The 27,545-nt window shown below is 43.1% G+C and overlaps 1 protein-coding gene across 2 annotated transcripts in view; it reads left to right on the top strand.

Annotated features, from left to right (window-relative positions):
* The window catches only part of LOC136678283 (rho guanine nucleotide exchange factor 2-like), a 61,386-nt gene extending 34,329 nt beyond the window's left edge, over nt 1-27,057 (top strand). For both annotated transcript variants that reach the window (XM_066656273.1, XM_066656274.1), the window contains 21 exons: nt 4,448-4,610; nt 16,348-16,415; nt 16,711-16,774; nt 17,923-18,055; nt 18,699-18,808; nt 19,034-19,177; nt 19,326-19,576; nt 19,659-19,784; nt 19,958-20,075; nt 20,259-20,510; nt 20,768-20,844; nt 22,334-22,506; nt 22,634-22,701; nt 22,906-23,094; nt 23,268-23,366; nt 23,462-23,517; nt 23,628-23,669; nt 23,768-23,818; nt 24,299-24,661; nt 25,008-25,173; nt 25,713-27,057. In XM_066656273.1, coding sequence (XP_066512370.1) covers nt 4,448-4,610; nt 16,348-16,415; nt 16,711-16,774; nt 17,923-18,055; nt 18,699-18,808; nt 19,034-19,177; nt 19,326-19,576; nt 19,659-19,784; nt 19,958-20,075; nt 20,259-20,510; nt 20,768-20,844; nt 22,334-22,506; nt 22,634-22,701; nt 22,906-23,094; nt 23,268-23,366; nt 23,462-23,517; nt 23,628-23,669; nt 23,768-23,818; nt 24,299-24,661; nt 25,008-25,173; nt 25,713-25,795 — 2,796 coding nt within the window. In that variant the 3' untranslated portion in view covers nt 25,796-27,057. The remainder of the gene's footprint in view (nt 1-4,447; nt 4,611-16,347; nt 16,416-16,710; nt 16,775-17,922; nt 18,056-18,698; nt 18,809-19,033; nt 19,178-19,325; nt 19,577-19,658; nt 19,785-19,957; nt 20,076-20,258; nt 20,511-20,767; nt 20,845-22,333; nt 22,507-22,633; nt 22,702-22,905; nt 23,095-23,267; nt 23,367-23,461; nt 23,518-23,627; nt 23,670-23,767; nt 23,819-24,298; nt 24,662-25,007; nt 25,174-25,712) is intronic.
* The last annotated feature ends 488 nt before the right edge of the window (nt 27,058-27,545 follow it).

The following is a 27,545-nucleotide window of genomic DNA, read 5'->3' on the forward strand; positions in this document are numbered from 1 at the left end:
GCTCTGCTGTGCAGGTGGACTGTCGAACCTTTTCTGCAGGTCTCCATCACACACTGAATCATAGAATCAAATAGAAATGAAAACCAAACACTGGTCATAGCTATAACCGGAGCGGTTGGACATATGCAGATGTCAGAAACTAAGAGAGCAGCTGATACAGAAGAGGAACTGAGACTTCCTCCATAACTCTGCTAGCTTCTGATAATAAACACAGCAGGCACTTTCAACTCCAGAGGACCAGTGATGTTCATGTTAAACATTTACTCCAATATGGCTTCTTCTGAGGCAGTTGACGGCATGACTTTCTGCAGTTTAGACCGCGAGGATCGTAAAGTCTTTATATTTACAGGACATTTGGGATGGGATTCTCTGTTGATTCTAATATTATGTACGGTATTTGTGGTCTCTGTATCTAAAAATGTACCTATGGTCGATAAATACAGTGTCCAGTAGCTTTGAAAATTGAGTTTCTGGGAGCTACATGATGGTGGGTGAGTCCTGTGGGTTTGCAGATCTCTGCTTTGTACAGATAACAGCGTCAGGACAGTTTCAGCTTCCCCCCACTGGACTTCATTATATATTAAGCTCAGTTCAATCCACTACAAAGGCCAGATCTACTTTAATAAACAGCATGATGACAGATTTTATATCCACTGTTACGCAGCTGAGGATAAGTATCTGAAATGGAGAGGAAGTGATGGATGTGTTTTTTTGTGTAGGAGGTCAGTGTACAGAGTTTGAATCCAGCTCAAGTTTTAAACTTCCCTTAGACAGCTACTGTATCAGTGGCTTTTTTGTTTCCCCAAAGGAAAGAACTTCCTTCGCTCGCTAGAAGCTTTTGGTTGCATTTGGTTGCAATTTGGAGTTGGCGCCTGTCTATGAAAAGAATTTGCAGCATTCTTCTCAGGCTCTCTCTCTCTGTCTCTCTCTGTCCCTCTTTCTCTCTCTCTCTCTCTCTTTCTCCCTCTCTCTCTGTCTCCCTCTCTCTTTCTCTCTCCCTCTGTCCCTGTCTCTCTCCCTCTCTGTCCGTCTTTCTCTCTGTCTCTCTCTCTGTCTCTGTCTCTCTCTTTCTCTCCCTCTCTCTCTCTCTCTTTCTCTCCCTCTCTCTCTCTCTCTTTGTCTCCCTCTCTCTCTCTCTCTCTCTCTCTCTCTCTCTCTGTCTCTCTCTCTCTGTCTCTCTCTCTGTCTCTCTCTCTCTGTCTCTCTCTCTTTCTCTCTCTCTCTCTCTTTCTGTCTCTCTCTCTGTGTCTCTCTTTCTCTCCCTCTCTCTTTCTCTTTCTCTCTCTCTCTTTCTCTCTCTCTCTCTGTCTCCCTCTCTCTCTCTCTCTCTCTCTCTCTCTCTCTCTCTCTCTCTGTCCCTGTATCTCTTTCTCTCCCTCTCTCTCTCTCCCTCTCTCCCTCTCTCTTTCTCTATCCCTCTCTCTCTCTCTCTCTCCCTCTCTGTCCGTCTTTCTCTGTCTCTTTCCCCTCTCTCTGTCTCTCTCTCTCTGTCTCTCTCTCTCTGTCTCTCTCTCTCTCTCTCTTTCTCTCTCCCTCTCTGTCCATCTTTCTGTCTCTCTCTTTCCCTCTCTCTCTCTCTCTCTCTCTCTCTCTCTCATGACTCTCATGACTTTAACACATTCCCCATTATCTATTTCTTCAGACCGAGATGAGAAAAGGAAGGGAGTTGCACTGAATTTAACAGATTGATGTGTTCTTGAATCTTCATCAATACCATCTCTGCCAAAAGTCCAATGTGATGCACTGTGTGCCCAAAGGTGTTCAAAAAACACTTTCAAATGTTGCTCCCTTAAAGTGCAGCCATGGCCAATACCAGTATTCAGTAGTGAACACACACCATGAATAGTCTCCTTAGAAAAGTACTGAACATAAGTTTACCCGGCGCCAAGGGCTGACAAGAAAGGTACAAATCCTCCAGTTATAATTTTGGGATGAATTTAGGTCCGAAACTAACCATTCAACAACAGTAACTGACTTCAGTAATGTGCGTGTGCCGGACTGCAGCTCTACAGTGGTGCTCCAGCACCTAATATAAAGCCTACTCCGAACAGAAGAGGCTTAGTCTGTCAGTCCTCTTTCAGAAATGTCTACAAGATTGATGCAGCTTCTAACGCCTTTGAATGAAGGTTATATTTTTGCGCGGCTGTGAATTGTACTGTACACAATACAGGCCGTGTAGCCAAAAGCTTTATCCAAATTAAACAACTACTCGTGGCCATCCGGCACATGATAATCACACAGAGAGAAGCAGACTAGGAATTATCGAGCGAATGCTGGAGAAAAGCAAAGAAGGCAGGCAGTCTTTCACCAGCTGCATTTGTGGCAGGGGAGCGCACGGGTGGTTGCTATAGAAATACCTTAACAAGCACTTTTCCAGCCTATAGCTGTGAGTGCTGGCCAGGCCAACAGCTCTCATCTCTGCTGGAGTCCGGCGATTAATCCGGGGACTGTCTGGAGGTTCAAACAAGCACCTTACCTCGTCCCTCCCAATACCATTAATGTCATTAGTATGTACATGACAAGAGCTGCATAACACTAACTAAGGGCGCACACAAACACTCGGCATCTGAGATCTCCCTCTGTCTTAAAGAGAAGTAGAGTAGGTCGTTTGTTGCTGGAAACACGGCTTTTCCGAACAAAGCCGCTTAAGGCTTGAGATGTCATTTCTCTGCCCCGCGAGAAGCAGAGCAGCGTGTGTTCACTGGGTCAAAATGAAATGTGCAGGATAAGGTAAGCCTCATGCCAGGAACAGCTGGAACAGGCATTCACACCTGGCCTGCTTCAGCCCCCACGCCAAAAACCAGACTTTCCCTTCAAAAGCATTACAAATCCAGTCCTGCTTCGCCTCTCGGTTTACGACGTCCTCCTGCTGGTTATACAAGTCCATGTTTACACTTCCCCCTTTGTTTGTGAGGTCCTTTCATTATAATAATGTTAACATTGCAATTTTTCATCGAGGATGAAGTAAATACTCTTGAAATGGTGTTTTTATTTCTGAAATAAGGTTGTCTTTGGAAATGGTGCTGTAACATTAAGTAAGCCAGAGGCTGTTGAGAATGCTGTCTCTTTACAGCTGTTTCAGGGGGAATCAATAAGCAATAGAGAGATGGAATCAAGGTACCAATAACAGACTCCATCGATATTCACAATCAATTAAAAGAACACAAGCTAATGACTGGTTACAAAAAAACAAGACTTCAGTGCATAACAGAGGCGATTGCTCTAAGACTGCAAGGGAAGCTCAGCTTTCCTCTCAATCATTCCCGCAGCTTCACAGTGATTTAACAGTGAGGACGCTGAGCGTCCACAGAGTTCAATAGTGAAGCAGCGAAGTGCAGCGAAACGAGACGAGTCATTGGATAAATGCTGGGCTTTGTCCCGCCCATCGGACGCTCAGCGTCTCTGGGGGTCTATGGGGCAGTGGGCTGTCCTCGGCTGGCCCGGACGCTCAGCTGCTGCATGATGATTGGATGATCTGTCTGAGGCTGAATCCCTTTTTGATTGACAGCGAAATGAGCGAATCAGAGATCCTTTGGTGTAAAGATCCGTGGGAGCACAGGCGGACACACTTCACATGGGCCAAGGCCGTTTAAGCAGCCTAGCTCTGCTGGCCATTGAGAGGACACTAGTCAAGTCCCTGGAAAAGACGCCTTGTTGGTACGACAGGGTACAGATCATTTTCTTGAAAAGGAACGGAGGGTAGAATTTACGTATAAATAAACCCACACATTTCATGATGTAGGCCGAGATTGAGCTTCCCCTCCTTGAAAGACCAGCATCCCCCACTGGTGCATAACCATCTTGACACACAATGGCGAACCTATCAAGTTAGTTTTACCAAACCGGGATTAAACCTAGGCCTGGACTACAGTGTTATGGAGGGACAGTCCAAGGCTGGGCTTAATCTCCGTCTGGGAAACCTACTCAACAAATATGGACGTGGCAGTGATGACAGTTGCTTTATATCTGTCTGGTTTTTTAATTCGTTTGACTGTTTTCTCTTTGTATTTACCAATAAGCAGCAGACGATTAATGCATAGGTGAGCATCATGAATGAATCTGATTCCCAAAATATACAAGGTGCTTACTGCTACGCAGAGAAACCAGTCATGGTAGTGAGGTTCCACACTCGTACGTGGCTCAGAGACTAAGATAAACAAGGAGCTGATATGGTGCAATTCGTCTTGACTAGAGGCATGAAATCCCAGATGAATTATGCAAAACTCCCCACCACAGGAACAAGGAGGAGTTTACCTTCACTTAATGTGTCCATCACATCGATATCTGACTGTTGTTGGGAATACGGGTTTACAGCCTAATAAAACATGATTGTGAACGGAAGGCTTGTGCGGGGAAGTAATATCCTCCATGTTTAAAAAAAACAAACCATTATGATCGTATGATGATTGTATCAGCTGATCTTTCATGTTTCTCCTTTCGCATGCAGAACAAAGAAAAGGAGAGGATGAAGGAGCGAGAGAAGGAGGCGCGGGAACGGGAGGCACGCTACAGCAACGGCCATCTCTTCACCTCCCTCACTGTATCCGCCACCACGCTCTGCTCAGCCTGCAACAAGAGCATCACAGCCAAGGAGGCCCTCAGCTGCCCCAGTGAGTCTCACATCCACGTCTAGAGCTTTCTTTGTGCTGCTGTGTTTTCTATCACTGTGTAAAACTGCTGGAGCGCGATTTCGATCACTTAAAAGACGGCGGGTGTGTCGTTTTTATACTAGTCTTTGGGTTTGATTGTTCAAAATGTAGCTTGGGTTTTAAGCTTTAGTGGGAGGGGCTCCTCAGAAATCGAATAAAAGTATCCGTAGATCTGAAACATGGCGTTATTGGTGAAGAAGGCCCACCATTTTCCATTCTTCTTAAAAGGAGGGCTTTAAATGCCTTATAACCAATGCAATAACAGACTTAATAGTAGTATAATATAGTTGTGATCATAGCTATTGATTCAGCAACAGTGAAACACAACCTTAAATGTTATTAACTGCATGTTTCCAAATGATTGTCTGTGAGCCTTGGACTGTATTCAAACCCCGCCCCCCAACAATCTGCCCTAATGAAGTGTAGCCCCTCACCTGTGCATTGGTAACTCGTCAATAAAATACATTGTTAAAGCTTGCGGAGTGAGGTAATGAGGTTGTTATCGGACTAAAGAAATGTGGAGATTGTATGAGTGTGAATTAATCAGGGATATGCTGACGGCTTTGGAGTGTGTGACTTAATCAGGGATGTGCTGACTGTGTTCTCGCGTTTGGTGCAGGGGAATTCGCGGCACAGGCAAGAGCTCTGCGCGTGTGCCAAGTAGCCTGAGCAATTTATCATCATCCAACCCGTCCAGCAAAAGCCTTCTTACCACTCAATGGAAGAGAGCAAGAGAGAGAGAGCAAAAGGGAGAGAGAGCGCGAGAGAGAGAGAGAGCAAAAGAGGGAAAGTGAGAGAGCGAGAGAGAGAGAGAGAGAGAGAGAAAGAATATATACTGACTCTGTAGGGAAAGTGGAGGCAAAAATGCTAACGTGCATTTTCCAAAAGGTGCACAACTGCATTATTATAGTATATGACCACACTGGACAAAATCCAGAGTCCACTCAGCATTTAGGTCCAGTTTATGGTGGAAACAAAACGCAGAGCCGACATTTAATATATAAAACAGATTCTTAATTATAGCAGTATGTAGTGCATCCTTGTAGAACCATTATAATGAGCCTTCTCACAGTGGACAGACCTGAAGCAGGTTGAAATCTGCTAGGGATGGGTGTTGCATTGTTGTTAGGCGCCTCATTTCCTTTATGTAAAAAAAACCTTTCTTAGAAACACACCTCCTCTGTGCAAGTTGCACTTAAATCTAATCTTCTCAGTAATATTGCAAAATATAACATAAATGGAGAGGTTTCTGACATTTGTCCAGCACTGTATTATTACATATAGATACTCATATATTTCCCCATATCTTTACATTGGTTTTATTTCAAGAAACTCCCCTCCCCTCAGAATACAATTGTTTTAGAGGAAAGAGAGACAGACATCAAAAGAGAAATAAGAACAGATGGAGAGAGAGATGTGTAAGCTGGAGAGCTAACTGCAGGGATATCTCCTGCAGCTCTCCCATCTCTCTCTCTCTCTCTCTCTCCCTCCTCCTTTCCCCATCCCCCTATCCCCCTCTTCAGCCCCCCTCCAAAAATCAATCAGCTGCTGACTTCCAGCACCACCCCCACACTACTGCACCATTCAGACAATAGAGGCAGTGTGAGCAGGAGAGCCCCAGCAGCCTCTCCACCAGGCCAGAGGAACAGCTGGGGGATAGAGGGAGAGAGAGAGAGAGACTGAGAGACAGACAGATTGGGGAGTGGAGGTGGAGGCGTAGCAGTGTTAATGTGCAGCAAGGTAGAGGTGTCAATGTAATTGCGTCAAATTTGGATACATCAGAACCAATGATTATCAGCTGTAATGGTGTCCAATAAAATATGCTAATTTTGTGGCCAACAATTTCAAGCTAATTCTTGTAAGTATATTTTTTGAAGGTCAATAACCTTATTAGCTTAAGTCCGTGACCTGGTTTCCTCCAATTAGATTCCTCCAAATATATTTACACGTAAAGTAAACAAATAAATAAAACCATTCATATGTAAATGCTGTTTTAAATAAATAAACAAACAAAAAAAAACAAGGTGCTGTAGGACTTTTCAAGTGTGTTTTTTTTTTTTTAACGGGGGGTCGGGGTCCATCTCCTTGTATGATTTGTAAGTAATGGCTTGATGAATGCACCTTCTACATGAATAAGATGTAAATGTAAAAGGTGGTGGAGAGGAGAAAAGCTGTGGACAGAGGGGAGATTAATGGATGTTTATGTGAAGACACATCTCCAAACCTGCTGCTGCAAGAGCACTGCTTGGTTGTTCTTGTGTCCTTGTGGCTGTGCTGAGATCAGCGTTACCTCTCCTATATGACCTTGCGGTAAAATGGATCCAGCACCTCCTCTCTCCTCTGCATACGGCAGTTCTGCTAATGGAGGGGCGTAGACTATCAGTGATATTAATGACTACCAATAAGACGACTTTTCATCTTTTCACTGTAATCAATCTTTGCTGAGTTTATTGAATTATTAATATTCGTTAATGAATTTATTATTATGTAAGTTGTCATCAGTGGCACATATAGGGTTAAATATGGTGATTATTATTTGCATGCCTGGTTACCGCAACTGGTAAAATTCTCTAGAACAGTTTCATATCAAAAAGCTCTTGGGGATTTGCATGTAAATGATTTAGTCTGACATTTTGAGGATAATATTCTGAAAAAAGTGATTAACGCTGATGCAGAGTCCATTAAACACAACCAGAGCAATACACGGCACCTCATGAGGATAAATGCAGTGTTGAATACACTTTAAACGTGTTGTGACATAAACCATGCGCATGTTGTAATGTTTCTGTCAAATGCATCGTGTCATGCTGTTATTTGCTGCTCCAGTGTTGTCAGGCTGAGTGACACTAACATGCTCCAACAGTCCGAGTCCCAAATGACTTCCAGACATTTAATTACCCCCCATGCGGAGAGAGCAGAATCTATCAAATCTGACACTTCAATTGTTCATTCACAAACGTGGGGAGAGACGCACTCTAAATCACACGCGCTAAATATGTAGTGTTTAATTAACACTTTTATTTGGAGAGAAAAAATACCTAATTTACATTAAAAAGTCCTTTTTGATTATTTTTAGTTTAAATTCATAATGACATTTTAGACGGTGTAAAGGGCTGGCATTTTTTTAAGTTATGTCAAAGATGATAAATGATAAATGTGTTGATAATATTTTAGTTGCATTTATAGAATAATTCTTGTAATTATGTGAGGAGTGTGGTGTGTTCTCTCTGTGTGTGCGTGGGTTTCCTCCGGGTGACTGTCTGTGAGGAGTGTGGTGTGTTCTCCCTGTGTCTGAGTGGGTTTCCTCCGGGTGACTGTCTGTGAGGAGTGTGGTGTGTTCTCCCTGTGTCCACGTGGGTTTCCTCTGGGTGACTGTCTGTGAGGAGTGTGGTGTGTTCTTCCTGTGTCTGCGTGGGTTTCCTCCGGGTGACTGTCTGTGAGGAGTGTGGTGTGTTCTTCCTGTGTCTGCGTGGGTTTCCTCTGGGTGACTGTCTGTGAGGAGTGTGGTGTGTTCTCTCTGTGTCTGCGTGGGTTTCCTCTGGGTGACTGTCTGTGAGGAGTGTGGTGTGTTCTCCCTGTGTCCACGTGGGTTTCCTCTGGGTGACTGTCTGTGAGGAGTGTGGTGTGTTCTCTCTGTGTCTGTGTGGGTTTCCTCCGGGTGCTCCGGTTTCCTCTCACAGTCCAAAAACACACGTTGGTAGGTGGATTTGCGACTCAAAAGTGTCCGTAGGTGTGAGTGTGTGAATGAATGTGTGAGTGTGTGTGTTGCCCTGTGAAGGACTGGCGCCCCCTCCAGGATGTATTCCCGCCTTGCGCCCAATGATTCCAGGTAGGCTCTGGACCCACTGCGACCCTGAACTGGATAAGGGAACTTTTCTAATGTTCCAAACAATGTAAAGCCCTTTAAGAGTCTAGAAAAGTGCTCTGTAAGGAAGTCAATTTACTTTCTGCAAAAATCTAAACCAAAATACAATATCAGTTCTTAAAAATGTGCTGAATGAGCGCTTTTCACTCAATATCTCTGCTTTTTTTTTTCCAGTGAGCTCTTAGTGTGATGTAATTTACATAAAATCACAGCTTTCATTTCTGACAACTGCAGCTTCTGAGAGTTAACCTCCACTCAGTCTAAAGTGATTACAACTACAATGTTAATCAGCTCTCCTGATTAACATTGGGTATTAGGCCTTTAAATAAGCTTCCTGCATCACAGTGGGCTTCAGTGTGCACTCAGGCTTCACTCTGCTCTCATCACCTTGACATGTGGTGGTTTTGAAGTAGAGAAAAAAAGCAGGGGGGGGGGTTGGAGGCTGGGTTGAGAGGAGGTTCCAGCCCACAGCTAAGGCAGTAATTGTACATGTCTGTTGCCAGAGGCTGGTTTAGATGGTTTGGAGGAACTGGAGCAGGGCACTTAGAGCTGTAGCCATAGCCCAGAGCAAGGCTATTGATTCTGCACAGAGGGTGTAATTAATTTGGACGGAGGTATCGGACCGCAGTGGGTTTGAACGGGGGTCGTGAATACATTATCATTGATGATGACGCTGGAGGTTAGTACAGGAGGGGGATTGAGATGTGGATCAAGTTTGATAGAGCGCGAGTGAGAGAAATGGTTTGATAGACAAACATATGTATATGAATTAAATATACAAACATGCGTTTATGCGCATATTTATATATATACATGGTGTTTACAGAGTTTCATATGGATTTGATCGACTCAGGTCTCTGGATTTATATCAGACATTGACCTCACTGTTTTATAATAAATATACAGTCATTAATCAACACAGAATGAGATTTAATAAATAAGTGCAGTGCTTAGTGCCGGGCGATACGAACAAAAATCAATATCACGATTAATTGTACATTTTACCACAAATACGATTAATGAATGATTATTTTTGTTAATAATTCAGTGACGAGGATTGTGCTGTAAATATGCTCCGGTATTAAATATGTGACATTTTTTCTAATGTTGCTGGGAGCTTGTTTTTTTTGAGCACTGTTTGGTGTGTGATTGTGCTTTGTTCGCAGCTTTGACATTTGCCTTTTTTGGTACGAGCTGCTGGAGTCGCTCAGTCGGCCTCATCATTAGGCTGCTTCCATGAGATTCAGGCAGAATCACGGGATTACAGCTTGGTAGCATGGTTTTAAATGGACAGTACATGAACACGCAGTGGGGAATGTAATTTAACAGAATTAAAACAAACAAACAGTTCAATAATCGATATAGACTCGATTATATAGATTTCAATTAATTGCCCAGCTCTAAGAGTGCTAATAATTTGGTTATGGCAATGGTTTATCGTTTATTACAATAGACCTCGTTCTTCCTTTCTATTCTTGAGGATATCCACAATTCCTAAAACCATTTGTGAGCATGAAAACTTTTAGCATTTGTTCTATACTCTGTACAGTAAAGCACCTACATCACATTCAATACACAGCTTATGGCCCGATGTATAGAGCAGAGAAGGTGGTCTTTATGTCCACTTGACCCATGATGATTGTACAGTCTGTGGGGTAACCATTGAGCTGGCACACGTTGAGAATAGAGCGATTATGCATGGCTTTATGGTAAAGTCCTCAGCTTTAATGCAGCATGTGGGTCTTTTGTTTCCAATATCTCAGAAGCCCCCTTTTCAACAGAGTTCACAGCTGCTATCCCCCTTTAGGCTCCCTCCCCACCCCCCTTCCTTCCAACTGTAATCTGGAATTAGTGCATCTGGGGATAGAGAGACGAGTGTGAGAGATTAACAAGCTGTCTGTCACACCAACATCGTCCAGCTCTGTTGTGGATGCGGGCCAGAGACACACGTATACTCACACGTGCATGAGCGCCATGTCCAACATCAGAACTAGAATCCAAACACTACAGTCATTCCGGAAACACTCTCTGATCTTTTCCCTGTCTCTCCCTGATCAATTCATTTGGAGAGTGATATTGACATTTGTCTTTTTTAGCTCAGTAGGACGTACTGTAGCTAATGGATGCGAATTGTTCCGTGTGGGATATGAACTAACAGCATCGGTGGAGTTAAGCCATTGTCTGACAAGACTGTGGAGACCATGGTCCTATTTCATAACAACCACCAATTAAAGCGTCTCAGCTCCTAGAGTTAGTGCTGAGTTTCACTAAGAAGAAACATGTTCAAATGATCTTAAGGAACACGGTGCTTGTCAAGGCCCTGAATTTTTTTGTGACAATTAATAGACTAATATATAATTATAATTCACTTATTTTTAAACTTTTTTATCTATTAAGTGGCCACATTTTCAGATTAACTAATGATAAATGTCCTAAACCCATGAATGTTTTCCAAATTAGCTGTCCAAGGGTTTGTGGAGACTCCCTACAACTGGGTATAATTTACCAATGATTCATTTGTGGACACAGACATTGAATTTCACATAAATATCTTGTATAATGTCAATAGAAAATGGGCCTAGGGTTGCCATGGCCAGTGCCAGGTGAAATAGAAGGGTACCACATCTGCCGGCTACATATGTGCTGTGTAGCACCATCCAATAATTTGCTATGTGTTGGTTACAGTGGACAAACGTATCATATCAGTTGACTCCTTGTGTGCTACATCTCAACTGGGTGACCACCACAGTGCCCACAGTGCAAAGTTGCTGGCTGTGTGGTCAGATAAATCAAGTGTGATTGGCAGATTGGAACCATCACAAAGAACCGATTACACATATCACATACCAAAATGCTGTGGTGTTATCAAACACTTCCACTTCCCAGGGCATCACTTCAGAGATGCTAGGTTTGTGACGCTAGCTTTCTCAGTTTACACCAATCAGATCTTCTGAGTTCCGCCAGACAGCACAGTTTTCAGCCCCGAAGAGCAGAATGCAGAGTGAAGCATTGTTGTGCTGTGTCAGTGTGGATGGGATTATCCACCAGACACTGATTACTGCTCAGATTATTCAGGACGGGTCCTCGGCTCTCTATGACCTAATCCCACTGCTTTAAATTGTACAGACATGCAGATTAAAGTGGAGCCAGGTTTTACAGTAAAACATACACATATACCACATTTTGTCACATTTTTTGTTTCCTATAACAGTTATGAAGTCCACGATCACGATGACTTCAAACTTGACCTGATTTACAAATGTCATCACATCATATGATTTAAAATATTTTCTGTCCAAGAGAATGCCCTGTCTGTAAAATGTCTTTTGATGCACCAGTGAACAGAGTAGAATTATATTCTCCGGGGGACTGTCTGTGAGGAGTGTGGTGTGTTCTCCCTGTGTCTGCGTGGGTTTCCTCCGGGTGACTGTCTGTGAGGAGTGTGGTGTGTTCTCCCTGTGTCTGCGTGGGTTTCCTCCGGGTGACTGTCTGTGAGGAGTGTGGTGTGTTCTCCCTGTGTCTGCGTGGGTTTCCTCCGGGTGACTGTCTGTGAGGAGTGTGGTGTGTTCTCCCTGTGTCTGCGTGGGTTTCCTCCAGGTGACTGTTTGTGAGGAGTGTGGTGTGTTCTCTCTGTGTCTGCGTGGGTTTCCTCCGGGTGACTGTCTGTGAGGAGTGTGGTGTGTTCTCTCTGTGTCTGCGTGGGTTTCCTCCGGGTGACTGTCTGTGAGGAGTGTGGCGTGTTCTCTCTGTGTCTGTGTGGGTTTCCTCCGGGTGACTGTCTGTGAGGAGTGTGGTGTGTTCTCTCTGTGTCTGCGTGGGTTTCCTCCGGGTGACTGTCTGTGAGGAGTGCGGTGTGTTCTCCCTGTGTCCGCGTGGGTTTCCTCCGGGTGCTCCAGTTTCCCCCCACAGTCCAAAAACACACGTTGGTAGGTGGATTGGCGACTCAAAAGTGTCCGTAGGTGTGAGTGACTGTATGAGTGTGTGTGTTGCCCTGTGAAGGACTGGCGCCCCCTCCAGGGTGTATTCCCGTCTTGCGCCCAATGATTCCAGGTAGACTCTGGACCCACTGCGACCCTGAACTGGATAAGCGCTTACAGATAATGAATGAATGAAAAAATAAATCACATAACAGTAAATGCTAAATTATATAAAATGGCATTATGATGTAAAATTGTTTTTCTTTACATTAACATCTATTAAAATGTGTACATTTTATTACAAAACTAAAAATGTAGAACTATTTAACAACTATTTATTAGTGACATTATGTGGTGGCTAAGGGTCTTGGATCAAATTAAGGAGGTAAGGCAAGGAGTATGATTTTAATTGTTTATGCATCAAATATCAAACATTCAAATCAAGATTAGTTGAGGTATAGTGCCGAGTACAGTATTCTTTAATGCCGAATCAATTCCTCTTACCATTTAAGTTAAATGCTCAGTTATCAGTCTTAAATCACTAATGATTATTTGATGATTAACAGCTAATATAAATGTGTGAGTTATGTCATCGTACAGGCCAATCTGGTTTAAAGAGCTGTTTGAAACAAAAGGAAGTTCATAATGACATAAGTGTTAGCATGTTTGCTCGAGTACACAGTGCATCAACACATGATAAGGTTGCTTGATTCTTGGAGTGCGATATATTTGTGGACAGGTCTGTTTAGAAAGAAATGGCACACAATATTAAAGGCTCGAGAGTATTCCATGTCTCTTCCCAAGTACATGAATAGAGAGCAGGATTGTTTCAGCCATGTTGATTTAGTTACTGAGGGCAAGGCCTGTTTGTTTAGCGTTGGAGGGGTGTGTGTGTGTGTATAAAACTAGTCTGGAAGAGAATGTGTGTATGAATGGGCATTACTGTGTGTGACATTATAAGCTTTGGAGAAAACTGAATAGTGGAATCTTGTGTTCTCCACATTATTACAAGGAAAGCATGCCTTGCTGGATATGTGAGTTTATTCTGAGACGGGTGTTGCCTTTAATTAGAGGCTGGTGGAAATTCCAGGTTTTTGGAACAACATCTTAGCTGTTTTTAGCTTGCTTATGCTACATGAACTTGGCCCCGAAACTTCAAGGAGGCAGTAAATGTGAAGTATGTGGCGATTCTGAGGAGCAGTGGAAGTGTTTGTGTGTGCGCTTCCTATTTGAGCCGAGTGTGCAAGGCCGCTGTTAGGAACAAAGGCCTCCCTGTCCAGAAGAGGGGTGCGTCCAGCCCCTCCAAAACACCCTTAGACAAATTAGCATGCTTCTGACACGAGTTAGCATCCCTGCTTTCTTCTGAACCTTCGCCTGAATGTTCTGAACTCCCCCCTATTATGTCTGAGGTAAAAATAGCTCCCATCTGACTGATCAGTTCTCCAGGAAGTGACCTCACTAGCCAGCCTCTGCCTTCTGTGTCTGCTCTTCTTCACACCGTTGCTGTTTTGCAAACTCATTTTTCTTAGACACATGATGTCTGTTGTGTCGTCATGGCTGAATTTAGCAAAGAAAAAGTGGCTAAGTCTTTGTCATGGTAATTATTCATAGCACTCCACACTGCACTTGAGTTGAAATGAAGCTGTGGTGCTAATTTTTATCAGTCAATACTACATTTTTGAAACATTCAAAAAGTCTTTAATAACCCTCATGATTAACATAAAAATATATTTAATTTAATGATTTAATAAATCGGCTAATTGCACTTAAAGGCAAAGTTGAAGATTGTTATCAAAGAACACTTTTTCTTTATAAAATTCAGAAGATGGTTCCTCACCATCTGTTAGCTCTCCAGTCTGCGGGTCTAATGTATTTATGAAGCCCCAGTGTCTGTAAATTTAGTCCAAAAACAAAGTTTCTCGGTCCAGTATGTTAGGCTTTATCTCTTTGAAAAGAGATACGAACCAATGGATGCTGTATATCTTTTGGCAAATGAGTAGAAAGACCCCTGTTGGACTTACAACATGACCACCCCTGACCCTAATCACACTGTTCAACTGTGCTACTGCCAGACCCCCATCCCTGTGTTTAAGAATGATTTCCTGACTACAAAACACTGTGCAGGAAGAGCGACGTCTGAAACAATGCAGAGAAATGGGAGCAAGAGAGAGCTGAGGAAGCTATTTCTTTGTCGCTCACTCATCCAGATTGAAGAATGATGATTTCCAAGATCACCGTAGTGATTAGGATGAGTGCGCAGCTGCAACAAGACCTGGAGGACAGTTGGTGTGACTCTTTGTGCCTATTCAAAGCAGCAGATAGGAGATGTGGAAAGACTGATCAAGTTTTGATACATGTTTGACACCTCTTGTTTTTTTCTTATGCTGAAGGTGCAGAAATGCAGATATCAGAACCATTCTTTTACCCACTGCCAAATTTGAAAATAGCAGGTGTTCTCTCTAAATCTCTCTTGTGCAGTCAGTATGCCATTCACAGTCTTACATCATACTGTTCAAACAGTTATAATCTGATGCATACAGGTGTAATTTAGCTTTACACTCTTTACAATGACTTGGTTTACATATGTACGTTGACGCCTGGATTTTTGTAGACTACACTGACTGTCTTTCAGCTGACGTTGTTTTTATCTTAAAGGCTAAGCACCACTTAATGGACCTCCATGAATATTTCAGATTATTTTAGTTACTGACAGATATAAGTATGAATTAAAATGAAAATAGCAGCTTAATTTGCTTTAAAACTGACAATTTTATTAAATTAACGGATATTGTGGGATCTTTGGGTCATTTGTTCACAGATGTCCCACTGTACATTGAATGATTGCAGCCAAAAACAACACACCTTTTCCTCATTTTGCATTAAATTAAGTGCAGCTTCTAGAGTGTTGTCCACCGTCTACGTCACAGGCAAGACGCCTATTAGAGTTTCCCAACACCGTTGAGGGGGGGGACCAACGGTCTTTTAAACCTTATTCCTTCAATTAGTAAGAAATAACATGTTTTCTGACGATCAATAAACACAGGTTAGGAACTCAGATTCCACTGTATTTATTTGTTTGACACTTTCATATCGCTGCTGCTCAGCCTTTAATAATAATTATGGTGACAATGAAGGACAGTCGAATAAGTGTAGTGTCAGAAATTTTTTAGGGTAAACATTTATGAATAAGCACATCTTGTTTTTTGATTTGATAAGTTCGAAAAAAATGTAAGAAGTATCAAGAGAACCACAGTTAACATGCTGACCATTGTTAGAACATTGAGCCTGTGGAAAGGAAGCAGGCAGCTGGTTTTTCTGCCTACTGATACAGCTGCAGAAGAGCTCTCAAGTTATTTGGTTCATTCACAGTTCATGCTTTTCATCATCAGTTGCTCCCCACGTTAGATTATGCACACAGGCTAGAGGGGGATCCACCAAGGTTATTAACATCTTAAAGATACAATCAGTGCTAAATCACACGTTAATTGTCTATTATGCTCTGTGCTTGTTATGTCAATAGATATAAAATGTACAGAGATTTACTGAGAAAAGTCCCAACTGATGGAAGACTGAGAAGATTATTAGCATTTTTGATAATCACGTTAGCTCTTGTGTTCCCAAATTTATAAACAAAGATGTCTGATCCCTACCCTTCACACCAATGATCCATATTTGCAGTGTTGCTGTATTTTATGTGGCATAATTCAGCTCTGAAAACTGACTGAAATTACTGTTCTTAGCCTCTTTCTCAAAAGTTTTGACTGTTGCTTTAATATCAATGTTTACAGATGATTCAAAATCATATGGAATGTGTGCAGAAGAGGCTTTTTTTGATTTAAAACGTGAATACGGGCAATAAGGATGTATTTGTAATGTGTAAAATGAGGCTGATGTTCTTTGCTTTTTTTTCTTTCAGCCTGCAATGTGACCATTCACAACCGCTGCAGAGACACACTGGCCAACTGCGCCAAGATGAAGCAGAAAGTAAGCAATAAAACACAAATATGGACCAGTACCTCTGTAATGTCTAGCTATAGGCTCATTTTTGAGATAACGTTGCAAAAGCAATACAGTGCACCCCCTGAACCGAACATTTTCCAGCACCTACTTCTCAAAAACAAATAGCCTCTCGATGCAAAGTAGGGTTTTCCCTGCGTAAATATAACTCAGATATAATAACTTTATATGTTTTTGAAGAAGTCTAATGCTAATATGTTCTATATATTTGGCCATACATATTTATGATACAATGACTATGTTTTATTTCTCTGGCCTGCAGCAGCAGAAGTTAGCCCTGGGGAGGAACAGTTCCGCTCTCCAAAACGTGGCCCTTCGCAGCAAAAGTGAGTGTTCTTTTCATTCTTTTCTACACACCTCCCTCCCTCCTCTTCCCGAACGGATGGCTTCTCTTTCCTGTGTTTACCTTGTCTCCTCCCATCCTTAGAATGTGCTTTTAAAACCTACTTTGAACACTACAGCAGGTGGGCTAGAGGAGCAGCACTGCCTCCTATTGGTCCTGAAACGCCCTCACATGCTGACGCTCCTTTATCAGCTTAGTTTGAGTTGGCAGACCAGGCTGGTAGGACAGGATCAGCTTCTACAGAACCCGCTCCTTAATACATGAGAAGAGTTGCGTCCTTTCAAGTGCAGAGCATAGAATCTGTATTTCTTTTGTTTATCGAGTGATTGCTGGAAGAGACGTGACTCTCTAATGGAGTCACAGTACAAGTACAAGTTCATATATTTTGAAAAGTGTAAAGACATCTACCACAGAATCTCCTTTATATGTTCCCCGTATTTCTGTTTCTTTCATAATATTAGTGTTATAGTAGTTACTGGAAAATATGTTTGGGTTTTATAGGATTTAACCTCATTGTTTATATGTCTCTGTATAAAATAGCTCCATGCTGCCTGTGTTTTTGGATGCACCTCAGTTGTGGAAACACTTCTTACTTAAATATCAACAAAATTTAAATTTGCACTAGTCTTAAAAGTAAGAAATAGCATTAAACGATTAAGGATGTAATATCATAATTGAGGGCGGCACGGTGGTGCAGCAGGTTAGTGTCGCAGTCACACAGCTCCAGTGGGTTCGATTCCCGCTCCGGGTGACTGTCTGTGAGGAGTGTGGTGTGTTCTGTCTGTGAGGAGTGTGGTGTGTTCTCCCTGTGTCTGCGTGGGTTTCCTCCGGGTGACTGTCTGTGAGGAGTGTGGTGTGTTCTCCCTGTGTCTGCGTGGGTTTCCTCCGGGTGACTGTCTGTGAGGAGTGTGTGTGTGTGTGTGTTGCCCTGTGAAGGACTGGCACCCACTCCAGGGTGTATTCCCGCCTTGCGCCCAATGATTCCAGGTAGGCTCTGGACCCACCGTGACCCTGAATTGGACAAGCGGTTACAGATAATGAATGGATGGATATCATAATTGAGAGCTGCATTAGTATTAGTATGTTTAAAAGTTAACAGTAATGTTCCATGTCTTCTTTGTTTTCCTTCAGCTCCAATAATAAAGGAAAGGCCAAGCTCCGCCATCTACCCATCTGACAGTCTGCGGCAGTCTCTGCTGGGCTCTCGTCGTGGACGCTCCACCCTGTCCCTCAGCAAGAGTGTCTCCACCAATAACATCGCAGGGTGAGGGAAATTGGTGGAATGTATTACTTGGAAGTAATCTTAAACATGTTTGTCCTGTTTGCTTGATTTGTTTTCATATGGCAGGTGTGTTTATCAGTAATCCCTGCATTTATACACGTATCTCAACTGCAATAATAAAATTTATGCTTTTTTATTGTACAAGTTTATTGTTTGTTTTATTGTTTCCTGGTAGTTGCACTACTTTTTCGCCCTGTTTGGCGTCAGAAAGCAGGTCACATATGTCACTAGTTACATTTACCACTCTACCTCCTATCGTTTTCTCTTACTATTCCATTAAAAACTGTATATGCAGACAGGGTCAGATTGGTCAGCTTGTATTGCACCTCATTCAGAAGGCAGCCCAGGCCAAATAACTCATTATGACATCATCCTAAGTGGGCGTGGCCTATCCTTCATTTAAGTGGAATAGCTGGATATATAAATGAAAAACAGTGAGATTTAAAGTGAGATGTTTTTGCAGCTTAGTTTCCATGTGGACTGTAGTAGAGACTGAATGATAGGCTTTTTTTGAAATGTTAATGATTTGTTTACCTGCGATCTGAAGCATTTAATTTGCCCTGTCTCAAAGCACTTCAATGCTTCTTTTAACTTTGAATGTGTTCGTGTATTCGTGTGTGTGCAGGAATCTGAATGATGACTCTCCTCTGGGCCTCAGACGTATTCTCTCCCAGTCTACAGACTCCCTGAACTTCAGGAACAGAGCCATGTCCATGGAGTCGCTCAATGATGATGGTAAGACACGTGTATGACTGATTTCTAGCTGCAAACTTAAGAGGGTTTAATTGTATAACTGTTGTAACACTGGCTTTGGCACCATGCATTGACGTGAGCATAGAGACGTCTCGATGTGTTTAGAGAATTGTGTTATTCAGGTCAAGAAACTAGCTGTGAAAATGCTTTGGTAAAAAAAGAATGCTCTGTGGCCATGTTTAACTGATCTCTCACGTTCCCCCACAGGAGAGGTGTATTACGCATCAATGCTGGAGGAGCTGGAGAGGGAGGGGCGGGACTTTGAGGCAGATTCCTGGAGCTTGGCAGTGGATTCCTCATATCTGCAGACTCACCGCAAAGATGTCATCAAAAGGCAAGACGTCATTTACGGTGAGGCCTTTTTCTGCACTTGTTCAACTCTCTAGTGCTTTGTAGTGTTCTACACATTTGCTTCCCAGTCACAGGTCTATGGCACCCTGCAATCCTCACTATCGCTAATACATGGCTAGCCCTAACCAATATTGTCCTCTCACCTCAGAGCTGATACAGACAGAGCTGCATCATGTTCGGACCCTGAGGATAATGGAGGGTGTGTTCCGGCGCGGGATGCTGGAGGAACTTATGCTGGAACCCGGTGTGGCCCACGCAGTCTTCCCTTGTTTGGACCAGTTGGTGACGCTCCACTCTCGCTTCCTCAGCCAACTGCTGAGCAGGAGAAACGACAGCCTTGAACCAGGCAGCAGCTCCAACTTCACCATCCACCAACTTGGAGATATGTTAGTGGAGCAGGTGAGAACGGGCCCATGTAGATCAAGAGCTTTACGGACAACATACATGTTCACTCACCAGTGTCTTATCATTCCTGCTACAGTTTTCAGGCCACAACGCAGATGAGATGAGGAAGTGCTACGCTGAGTTCTGCAGCCGTCACCTGAAGGCTGTGAAGCTCTACAAGGAGCTGCTGTCCCGGGACAAGAGATTCCAGCATTTCATACGGGTGAGGATAAGGAGAGAATGAGAAAGATGTGTAGCAGTGGGAAAAGAGGCAGAACGACAGATGTGTAAAGGAGCTGAGAATCTTCAGATGAGCGCCAGGATCCGCCAGTGACAGGAAACAAACTCATTTGTACATACGTTAAATGCTTTTATTTTTTCTGTTTTTCTGGACAGAGAGTGAGCAGAGGTCCCCTTCTCCGTCGTCATGGAGTCCAAGAGTGCATCCTGCTTGTCACTCAGCGCATCACCAAGTACCCAGTGCTGATCCAGAGGATACTGGACAATACAAAAGGTTGGTGGCTGCTCCTGGAATACCTACACAGTTCTTTTACGTGTCCTGTAGTAGCAGTCTTTATTTATTGAATGATTGGTTGAAAGTGTAGTAGGGTTTCTAACGTCACAATCCTAAGGAGCCAGTCCCTTGAAGTTTAGACTTAAAACTAACCAGAATCATATGTGTTTGTTGCTATCTCAGGCAGTGAAGAGGAGGCTGAGTCTCTGAGTCAGTCTCTGGTTCTGATCCGGGAGCTGCTGAGCTCGGTGGATCAGCAGGTTCAGGAGCTGGAGCACACACAGCGGCTGCAGGAGATCCGTGGCAAGCTGGACCCCAGGGCAGAAACGGAGGTACGGGGAGGAGGTGTGTTCCGCGGAGGAGAATTGCAAAGGAGGAGGCTCATCCATGAGGGAACACTGCTGTGGAAAACGGCACAGGGCTCCAGACTTAAAGGTATAGTGTGTGCGTCTTTGTGTGTATGTGAAAAGGCCTATATGTCATGCTCTTTAAATATATAATAAATAGATAATGAAAAATCAGCTTATCTGGTAATGATTTTTGAAAGTAGGTTTGGAATTGAATTGAATGAAATTGTAGTGGATACACTTTGATTGTGGAGTCAACGCCTGTAAAGTGTGAGAATCCGTTTACTTGTTTGTCCCTGATTGTTTGTGGAGTACTAGCTGTAATTGTTGTGTTCATGTTTGTAGATGTGCAGGTCTTGTTGATGACGGACATCCTGGTGTTCTTGCAGGAAAAAGATCAGAAATATTTTTTCCCCTGTCTGGTGAGTCACAGCTTCTGACTTCAGGACATTTTGTTATAGAACTGTCTGGAAATCCTGCTTTAAAGGCTAAGCAGCAGCTCTATGAAAGTGTCAAACAAATAAATACAGTGGAGTTTGAGTTCCTAACTTGTGTTTATTGATAGTCAGAAAACATGTTATTTCTTACTAATTGAAGGAATAAGGTTTAAAAGACCGTTGGTCCCCCCCCCCCCAGCGGTGTTGGGAAACTCTAATAGGCGTCTTGCCTGTGACGTAGATGGTGGACAACACTCTAGAAGCTGCACTTAATTTAATGTAAAATGACGAAAAGGTGTGTTGTTGTTGGCTGCAATCATTCAATGTACAGTGGGACATCTGTGAACAAATGGCCCAAAGATCCCAAAATATCCAGAAAATGGACTAAATTTGTCCACTTTAAACGGGCACTTTGGAAAGGACCATCCGCTCACTCCGTTATCTGTAGCTCATTTCACTGGCGCTTTTCCAACAATATGGGCATGTAAGGACACCAACGAAAGGTGTTCAAGAGCCTCTGTAACATGGAGGTAAACAGGGTAAGGACACTCACTTCGCCTGTTTTAGTTGGTGTTAGTTAACGTTAGCTTGACTCGCTAAACTCGGGGGCTCAGATTATACTCGGCTACGTAGCTGCATTACGGAGGTTTATAGTGTCGGATGAATTCGAGTTCGACTTCGATCACATTTACAAGAATAACGGTACCTCTACATTTGAGTTTAGCTTATTGCTAGGCTATTGTCATGAATAATGTTGGTTATTTAGCTAGATACTGTCATAACAGTCAGTCATAACGGTGTTTTACCGCGGCGTTGTTCGGCTGTTGTCCACCAGTGACGTCACGGTCGCGTTCGAGAATTTCCGTAGCAAGCTCGGGTTTTTCCGTCAATTTAATAAAATTGTCAGTTTTAAAGCAAATTAAGCTGCTATTTTCATTTTAATTCATACTTATATCTGTCAGTAACTACAATAATGTGAAATATTCATGGAGGGCCATTAAGTGGTGCTTAGCCTTTAATATGAGAGCACAATATTTATGTGGTACAGTGGAACATCAGTTCTCCAGTCCTCTCTATATCCAGAAGTTCATTTCTCGACCATATTGTTTAAGAAAAGCATTACTGTGTCCTCAATTCTCAAACATAAACATAACAAGATGTGTTCCTCAGGCTAGAGCCTGCGATCGGGTCGGTTTTCCCTTTCCTCCCACTCAGTTCACACTTGCACTAAAATCTGATGTATATTTGCATTTTTATCTTCATTGTTTTGCTGTTTTTTTATACATATAAATATATACATATTAAATAAACCAAATGGCTTATTTGTTTTTGCCCAAGCTGGTTCCTGGACCAGATTAAATTGGAGAACCGAAGTTCCACTGTAATTGAAATCCCCAACAAAAGAAACCAAATGTACTTGAAGTCACATGAAGCCCTTCTCACTCACTTCCTCCTTCTGTCTCTTTCTTTAAAGGACAAGCCTCCAGTTCTGTCTCTTCAGAATCTGATCGTCAGGGATATAGCCAATCAGGAGCGAGGGATGTTCCTCATCAGCGATTCAGAGCCTCCAGAGATGTACGAGCTGCATGCTGCCTCCAAAGACGACAGGAACAACTGGATGAAGATCATCCAAGAGGCAGTGAGGCAGTGAGTAGCTGCACATGCACCATCTACTGTCTAATCTGTGCTGATTTAAATGAGTTAAAAGGCAAAGAGGTTTCTGAATGTATGAGCGGTAATTTGTTAAGTAAGACTTGATTAATGTTCCTCCCAGGTGTCCCTCCAGAGAAGATTTCCCTTTGATTGAGACAGAGGACAAAGCTCTTCTGCGTCGACTCAGAGGTCAGTACCAGGACCGGTCCATTTTTCTCCATTTCCTGCTCTTACTGCTTTATCCGCTATGCTGTCTGCACTTTCCATGACCTCACAGGAATGGGAAACGTTGTTATAATCTTAAGTGGTGAATGTTTTCATTTAGCTAAATGGACTTTGTTTAAATGACCCTCTCTCTGTCTTTCTCTTTCTAAACGTTTCTCTGTTTTTTAGCTGACATTCAGCAGAAGGACCGGGAGGTGCTGGAGCTGCTACAGGAACGCGTGACACTCTTCTCTGATCTGGCAGAGGTCACAGGAGGCCAAGAGGTCACCATCCCCACCAACTGCCGAAATGTGTTTAGGGCAGACACCCCTTACGCACCTCAAGCTGAAAGATTACTAAATAACGCCATTAATGAAGGTATGACAACATAAGGCTTCATTTAATAAATAGAGTGAATACAGAAGTAAACTCTGGATGTTTGGCTGAGGGACTACAATTTTTTGGCTGAACAGTTTGTCTTTAGTCCGGAAAAGCTGTACAGAACAAGTCCTTTATGAAAGTAATCCTCTATTTCTTGTGCCTCCTTTCAGTGGACAGACTAAGTGAGCTGCTCCTGGGCTCCAGCATTGAGCTTCCACAGTCCTGCAGTTCCAACAGTGTCCAGAACCAAACGGAGGCGCCAGTGAGCAGTATGTATTTTTTTCTTTTTAAACAGAAGAAATGTGTTTTAAAAAGACATGTAACTCATAATCCCACTTTGCATTGCTTTGTTCATTAAACACAGATGGAGAGACAGTTTCAGTTAATGGAACCCTTGATTGCAACAGTCCTTCACAAAAAGTAAGGGTCATTTTACAAGTGCATACAATGCTTAGTCAAGAATGATTTATAAATAAACAAATGCATGTACACTTTTTTTATTCTAAACCACAACTGCTTCCTTTCCACAGGACAGAAACGGTAACCAGCTGCAAGACAAGACTCCAAATGAGGTGAGAGTTACTTCAGTTATTAAAGTCTTCATTTCTGAAAATTGTCAACTTGTTTAGGTTTGAAACTAACTCTCTAAACTGTGCTGTTTGTGCTTTAGGAAGTATGCCAAAGACTCGTCAACCTCAGCACTCACCTCCATGCACTACAGGTCAGTCTCAGACTCACACTGCTCTCTAATGTTCTGTGGTCTTTAATTCTTTCTCTCCTTCTGTGGATAAAGAATGTGAAAATAGACATTTCAGGGCTGTAGTGCAAATATGACAAAGCTGTTAAAATATAAATCTCTTTACGCAGTTTCTGGGGCAATACACATTAGAAAAAGTAGTTTCCTTTGTTGTACTGCACCTGACATTCTTGAGTCTTTCAGATGGTTTTTATTGGCTGTAAAAGTGATTTAACGGTTAACCGTAAACACGCAAGCTCTTTAGAAACAATTCAGAATAGTGGTTTATTTAATGAGTGTTTGTTAGCTTCCTTTTGTGGAGTCATTTCTTTGAACATTTGAATAGATAATAGTGATATTGTGGTGATATTCATTTGATCTCTCTCTCTCTCTCTCTCTCTCTCTCTCTCTCTCTCTCTCTCTCTCTCTCTGTGTGTGCGTGTGTGTGTGTGCGCGTGTGTGTAGGCCGCAGTAATCCGACAGGACTCTATCCTGGAGCTATGTCTGAGAGACTGCTCCACCCCCTGCTCGGCTCCCCCCACGCCTTCCTCCATCTCTCCTCTCGGACCCACTACGATCCGCCTGAGCCGCTCCCTGTCCCGGGACGCTCTGCTGGAGGGGGTCAGCGTGGGGTTGGGGGAACATACTCTGCTGCAGAGGCACTACTCCCTTCTGCAGGAGGAGGTGAGCCGACTGCGCGTCACGGAGACGAAACTGCGGGACAGTGAGAAAGCCCGAACACAGCTGGAGACTCAGCTCAGAGAACTGCAGGCCACACACAACGGGAACAGCACAGAGAACAGCACAGAGACTTCAACATCACAGCAGGTCAGAATCTGGACTCTGCGTTGGTAACTGACGTTAATGTTCTCCTCCAATGGGCTCACTGCTTTTTGCTCCAATCCCCAATGATGTAATAATTATGACTAGCTACATTAAAATTCTTTCTTAAAGGAGCACAGAGCAGCCAGACCCCCTACTGGACAAGGGGTGCATAACACTAGCGCCAGCTGTCATGTCATTTACACCTCGCCTGTTGTTCAAATATATGCATGGATTAGGCAGCTCATGTTTGTACACTGTGTTCAGTTTGCAGTGGTGTAGTGTGGTACTTGGCTCTCACTGAGGCTCATGTGGTATTAACATCTCCACCTTTCTTTTGCTTTTTTTCAAGACTCCAGTTCAGAGAAGAGGAAGCGACGGAGGCCAGGCTCCTCTCGCCCCGTTAGCCTGTCAGGAAACTGTAGACCAGTTAGACGGCGTTCAAGAGGGCAGTGAGGAGGAGGATTCTGAAGAAGAGGAAGAGGTTCGGATTTCCCCTCGCTCAGACAGCCCCAGAGGTCAGTCAAGGATTACAGGATTGAAGAGAAATGCCAAACCGCCGTTGTGTTAAAATTCATGGCCTTCTGTGTGGTTTTTCTCTCTTCACCCTCTTTGCTACCTTTCACCTCTGTGCTATCTACTGCTTTCTATCTCTCTGTCACTGGGCGTGTTGAAATGTAATATCCTGTCTGTCTTTTTCCTCTGTTTACAATGTGGGTGGGAGTCCCCTGTACTCTGACAATATTTAACCTCGTCTCTCTCTCTCTCTCTGATATGCTCTTTGAAGACTGACAACACACTCAGCAGCTTCATCTCCTGAACACCCCCCCTCATTCCACTCCACATACACACAGCTACTCAAACAATAACATGTGCACCTTTCAGTGATGACCCAAACACATTATATGGGATTATGTCTAAATGTACAAAATGTAAATTGAATCTATATTGGAATTATTATATCTATAGGTTTAAGTGTTAAACACTCCATCCCACCCACACTGATGACCACCCACTGCTTGGTCTTGATGCCTGATGTTCTTCTCTCTGTTTATAGATCTGCAGGACATCCCTGAGGAGAGCGAGTGTGGCACAGAGGCTCCGGACGGCGAGGCTGGATCAGACACCACCCGGAGCTAACAGATGCCAAGTCCATCCCCACTGACCACAACCCATCAAGCGCAGAGCTGGAGCTCCTCTGCTGGATGCTGCACGCCATCTCTGGTCCACCTCAGAAGAAAGGACACTTTAGTACGTCCTGCCAAAACTGTAGCTGAGAGAACTCATGACGGTTGATTGAAGGATCGTTGAAGCTCATTTCATTTGTTTGAATCGGAGACGCTTCCCCTTCTTGTTTGATACAAGGAAAGAAGAGAGAAGAGAGGGTTTTAAAGGGGGAAAAGATAATGTCATGTCAAAAGACAAGCAAGGTTAAAAAAAAGTGCTGTTAAAATTTGTTTACCTTATTTATATCTCTGAAAATAGCCTAGGCCCGTAGCCTACTACTGCCTGCCCTTTTATTGCTTTTAATCTGTTGTTTGTATTATTTTTATGGTGCAAATGACTGAAACTGAAAAGAGGTCGACATTGAAATGTGTAAGGAAGGAAATGATGTACTGTAAGTAAGCGTTGGAGCACAGGGGTGAGTTTGTGGCAAAGCACTGGAACTGAATCAGTGGCAAAACGTGAGCACTGCTTTGTATGAACTCCCCGGTAGTGGATATAAACTTAAAGGAGTACTCCACCATCCTCTAGCGCTAACTTTAATGAAATAATACTGAAGTTCATGAAATTAACAGACGCAAAACATGCTTTTACATTTACATTCCAAGAAATCCATGGAAACCGTTGTCGATGGTAACCGACCTCATTGAGTACGGATGTAGAAACAGGTGAAAACATTCTGGAGTACATTCTTTAAGAAGATAGACCACAAACACTTGAAATCTGTGTTTATTCTCGAAGACCAAACACTTCTACGTTCTACAGGGAGTCAAACGCGAGCTATTGATGACCTAGCAAAGGGAGTCCAAATGTAGCACAACCAAAAAAAGACCAAAGTGTCTAGTTAGTGCTGTTTTATCGGCGAGTACTGGACCTGGTTGGGAAAGATTGTTACATGCAGGATTTCAGATTCTCTCTCTTGCTCATCAGTGCTGAACTAACTCTGGCTTTGATCTTACCCACTTCACCCCAAACAGACCAGTCCAACTGAAGTCCATCAGTGGACACTGAAGAATTATTTCCTTCTCTATGATGTATATTATGTATCTGTCTGTATAAATATTTGGAATGTTTTGAAAAAGGAAAAAAAAGCAACTAAAAAGAAAGACCTTTTAATGTAAACCTTGTAACTTTTTTTAAAACCTTTGTTAATTTTATTATTTTTATTACTTGAACTTACTGCTTGTTTGTATTGTGTTTGTCAAATATACAGTAGCGACGATTTGGCTTCTGGTTCTTTTTTGTCTCTGTGTGGTCAGTCACAAAATAACGCCATGCAAGAAGATCCCCGTGGGACAGCAGCTCAATAAATGTCCTTTGGTGTGTGAAATGGAAGACTCTGCAGATTAACGTCACCTTGCTCAGTGCCAACCATTCATTCATTCATTCATTATCTGTAACCCTTATCCAGTTCAGGGTCGCGGTGGGTCCAGAGCCTACCTGGAATCATTGGGCGCAAGGCGGGAACACACCCTAGAGGGGGCGCCAGTCCTTCACAGGGCCAGTGCCAACCATCATTCTCCCATTATTGGGCTTGAGCGGAAGTGGAGATCGTTATCCAGACCTTATCAGCGAACCTCAGTACGAGACTTCTCTAATGTAATGCTCTTGAGGCTGAATGCCATGAAATGTCCACAGCAGTGTTCCCAGATTTACAGTAAAGCAT

The sequence above is a fragment of the Hoplias malabaricus genome, chromosome Y (genome assembly GCF_029633855.1).
Source record: "Hoplias malabaricus isolate fHopMal1 chromosome Y, fHopMal1.hap1, whole genome shotgun sequence".
Classification (NCBI taxonomy): domain Eukaryota; kingdom Metazoa; phylum Chordata; class Actinopteri; order Characiformes; family Erythrinidae; genus Hoplias; species Hoplias malabaricus.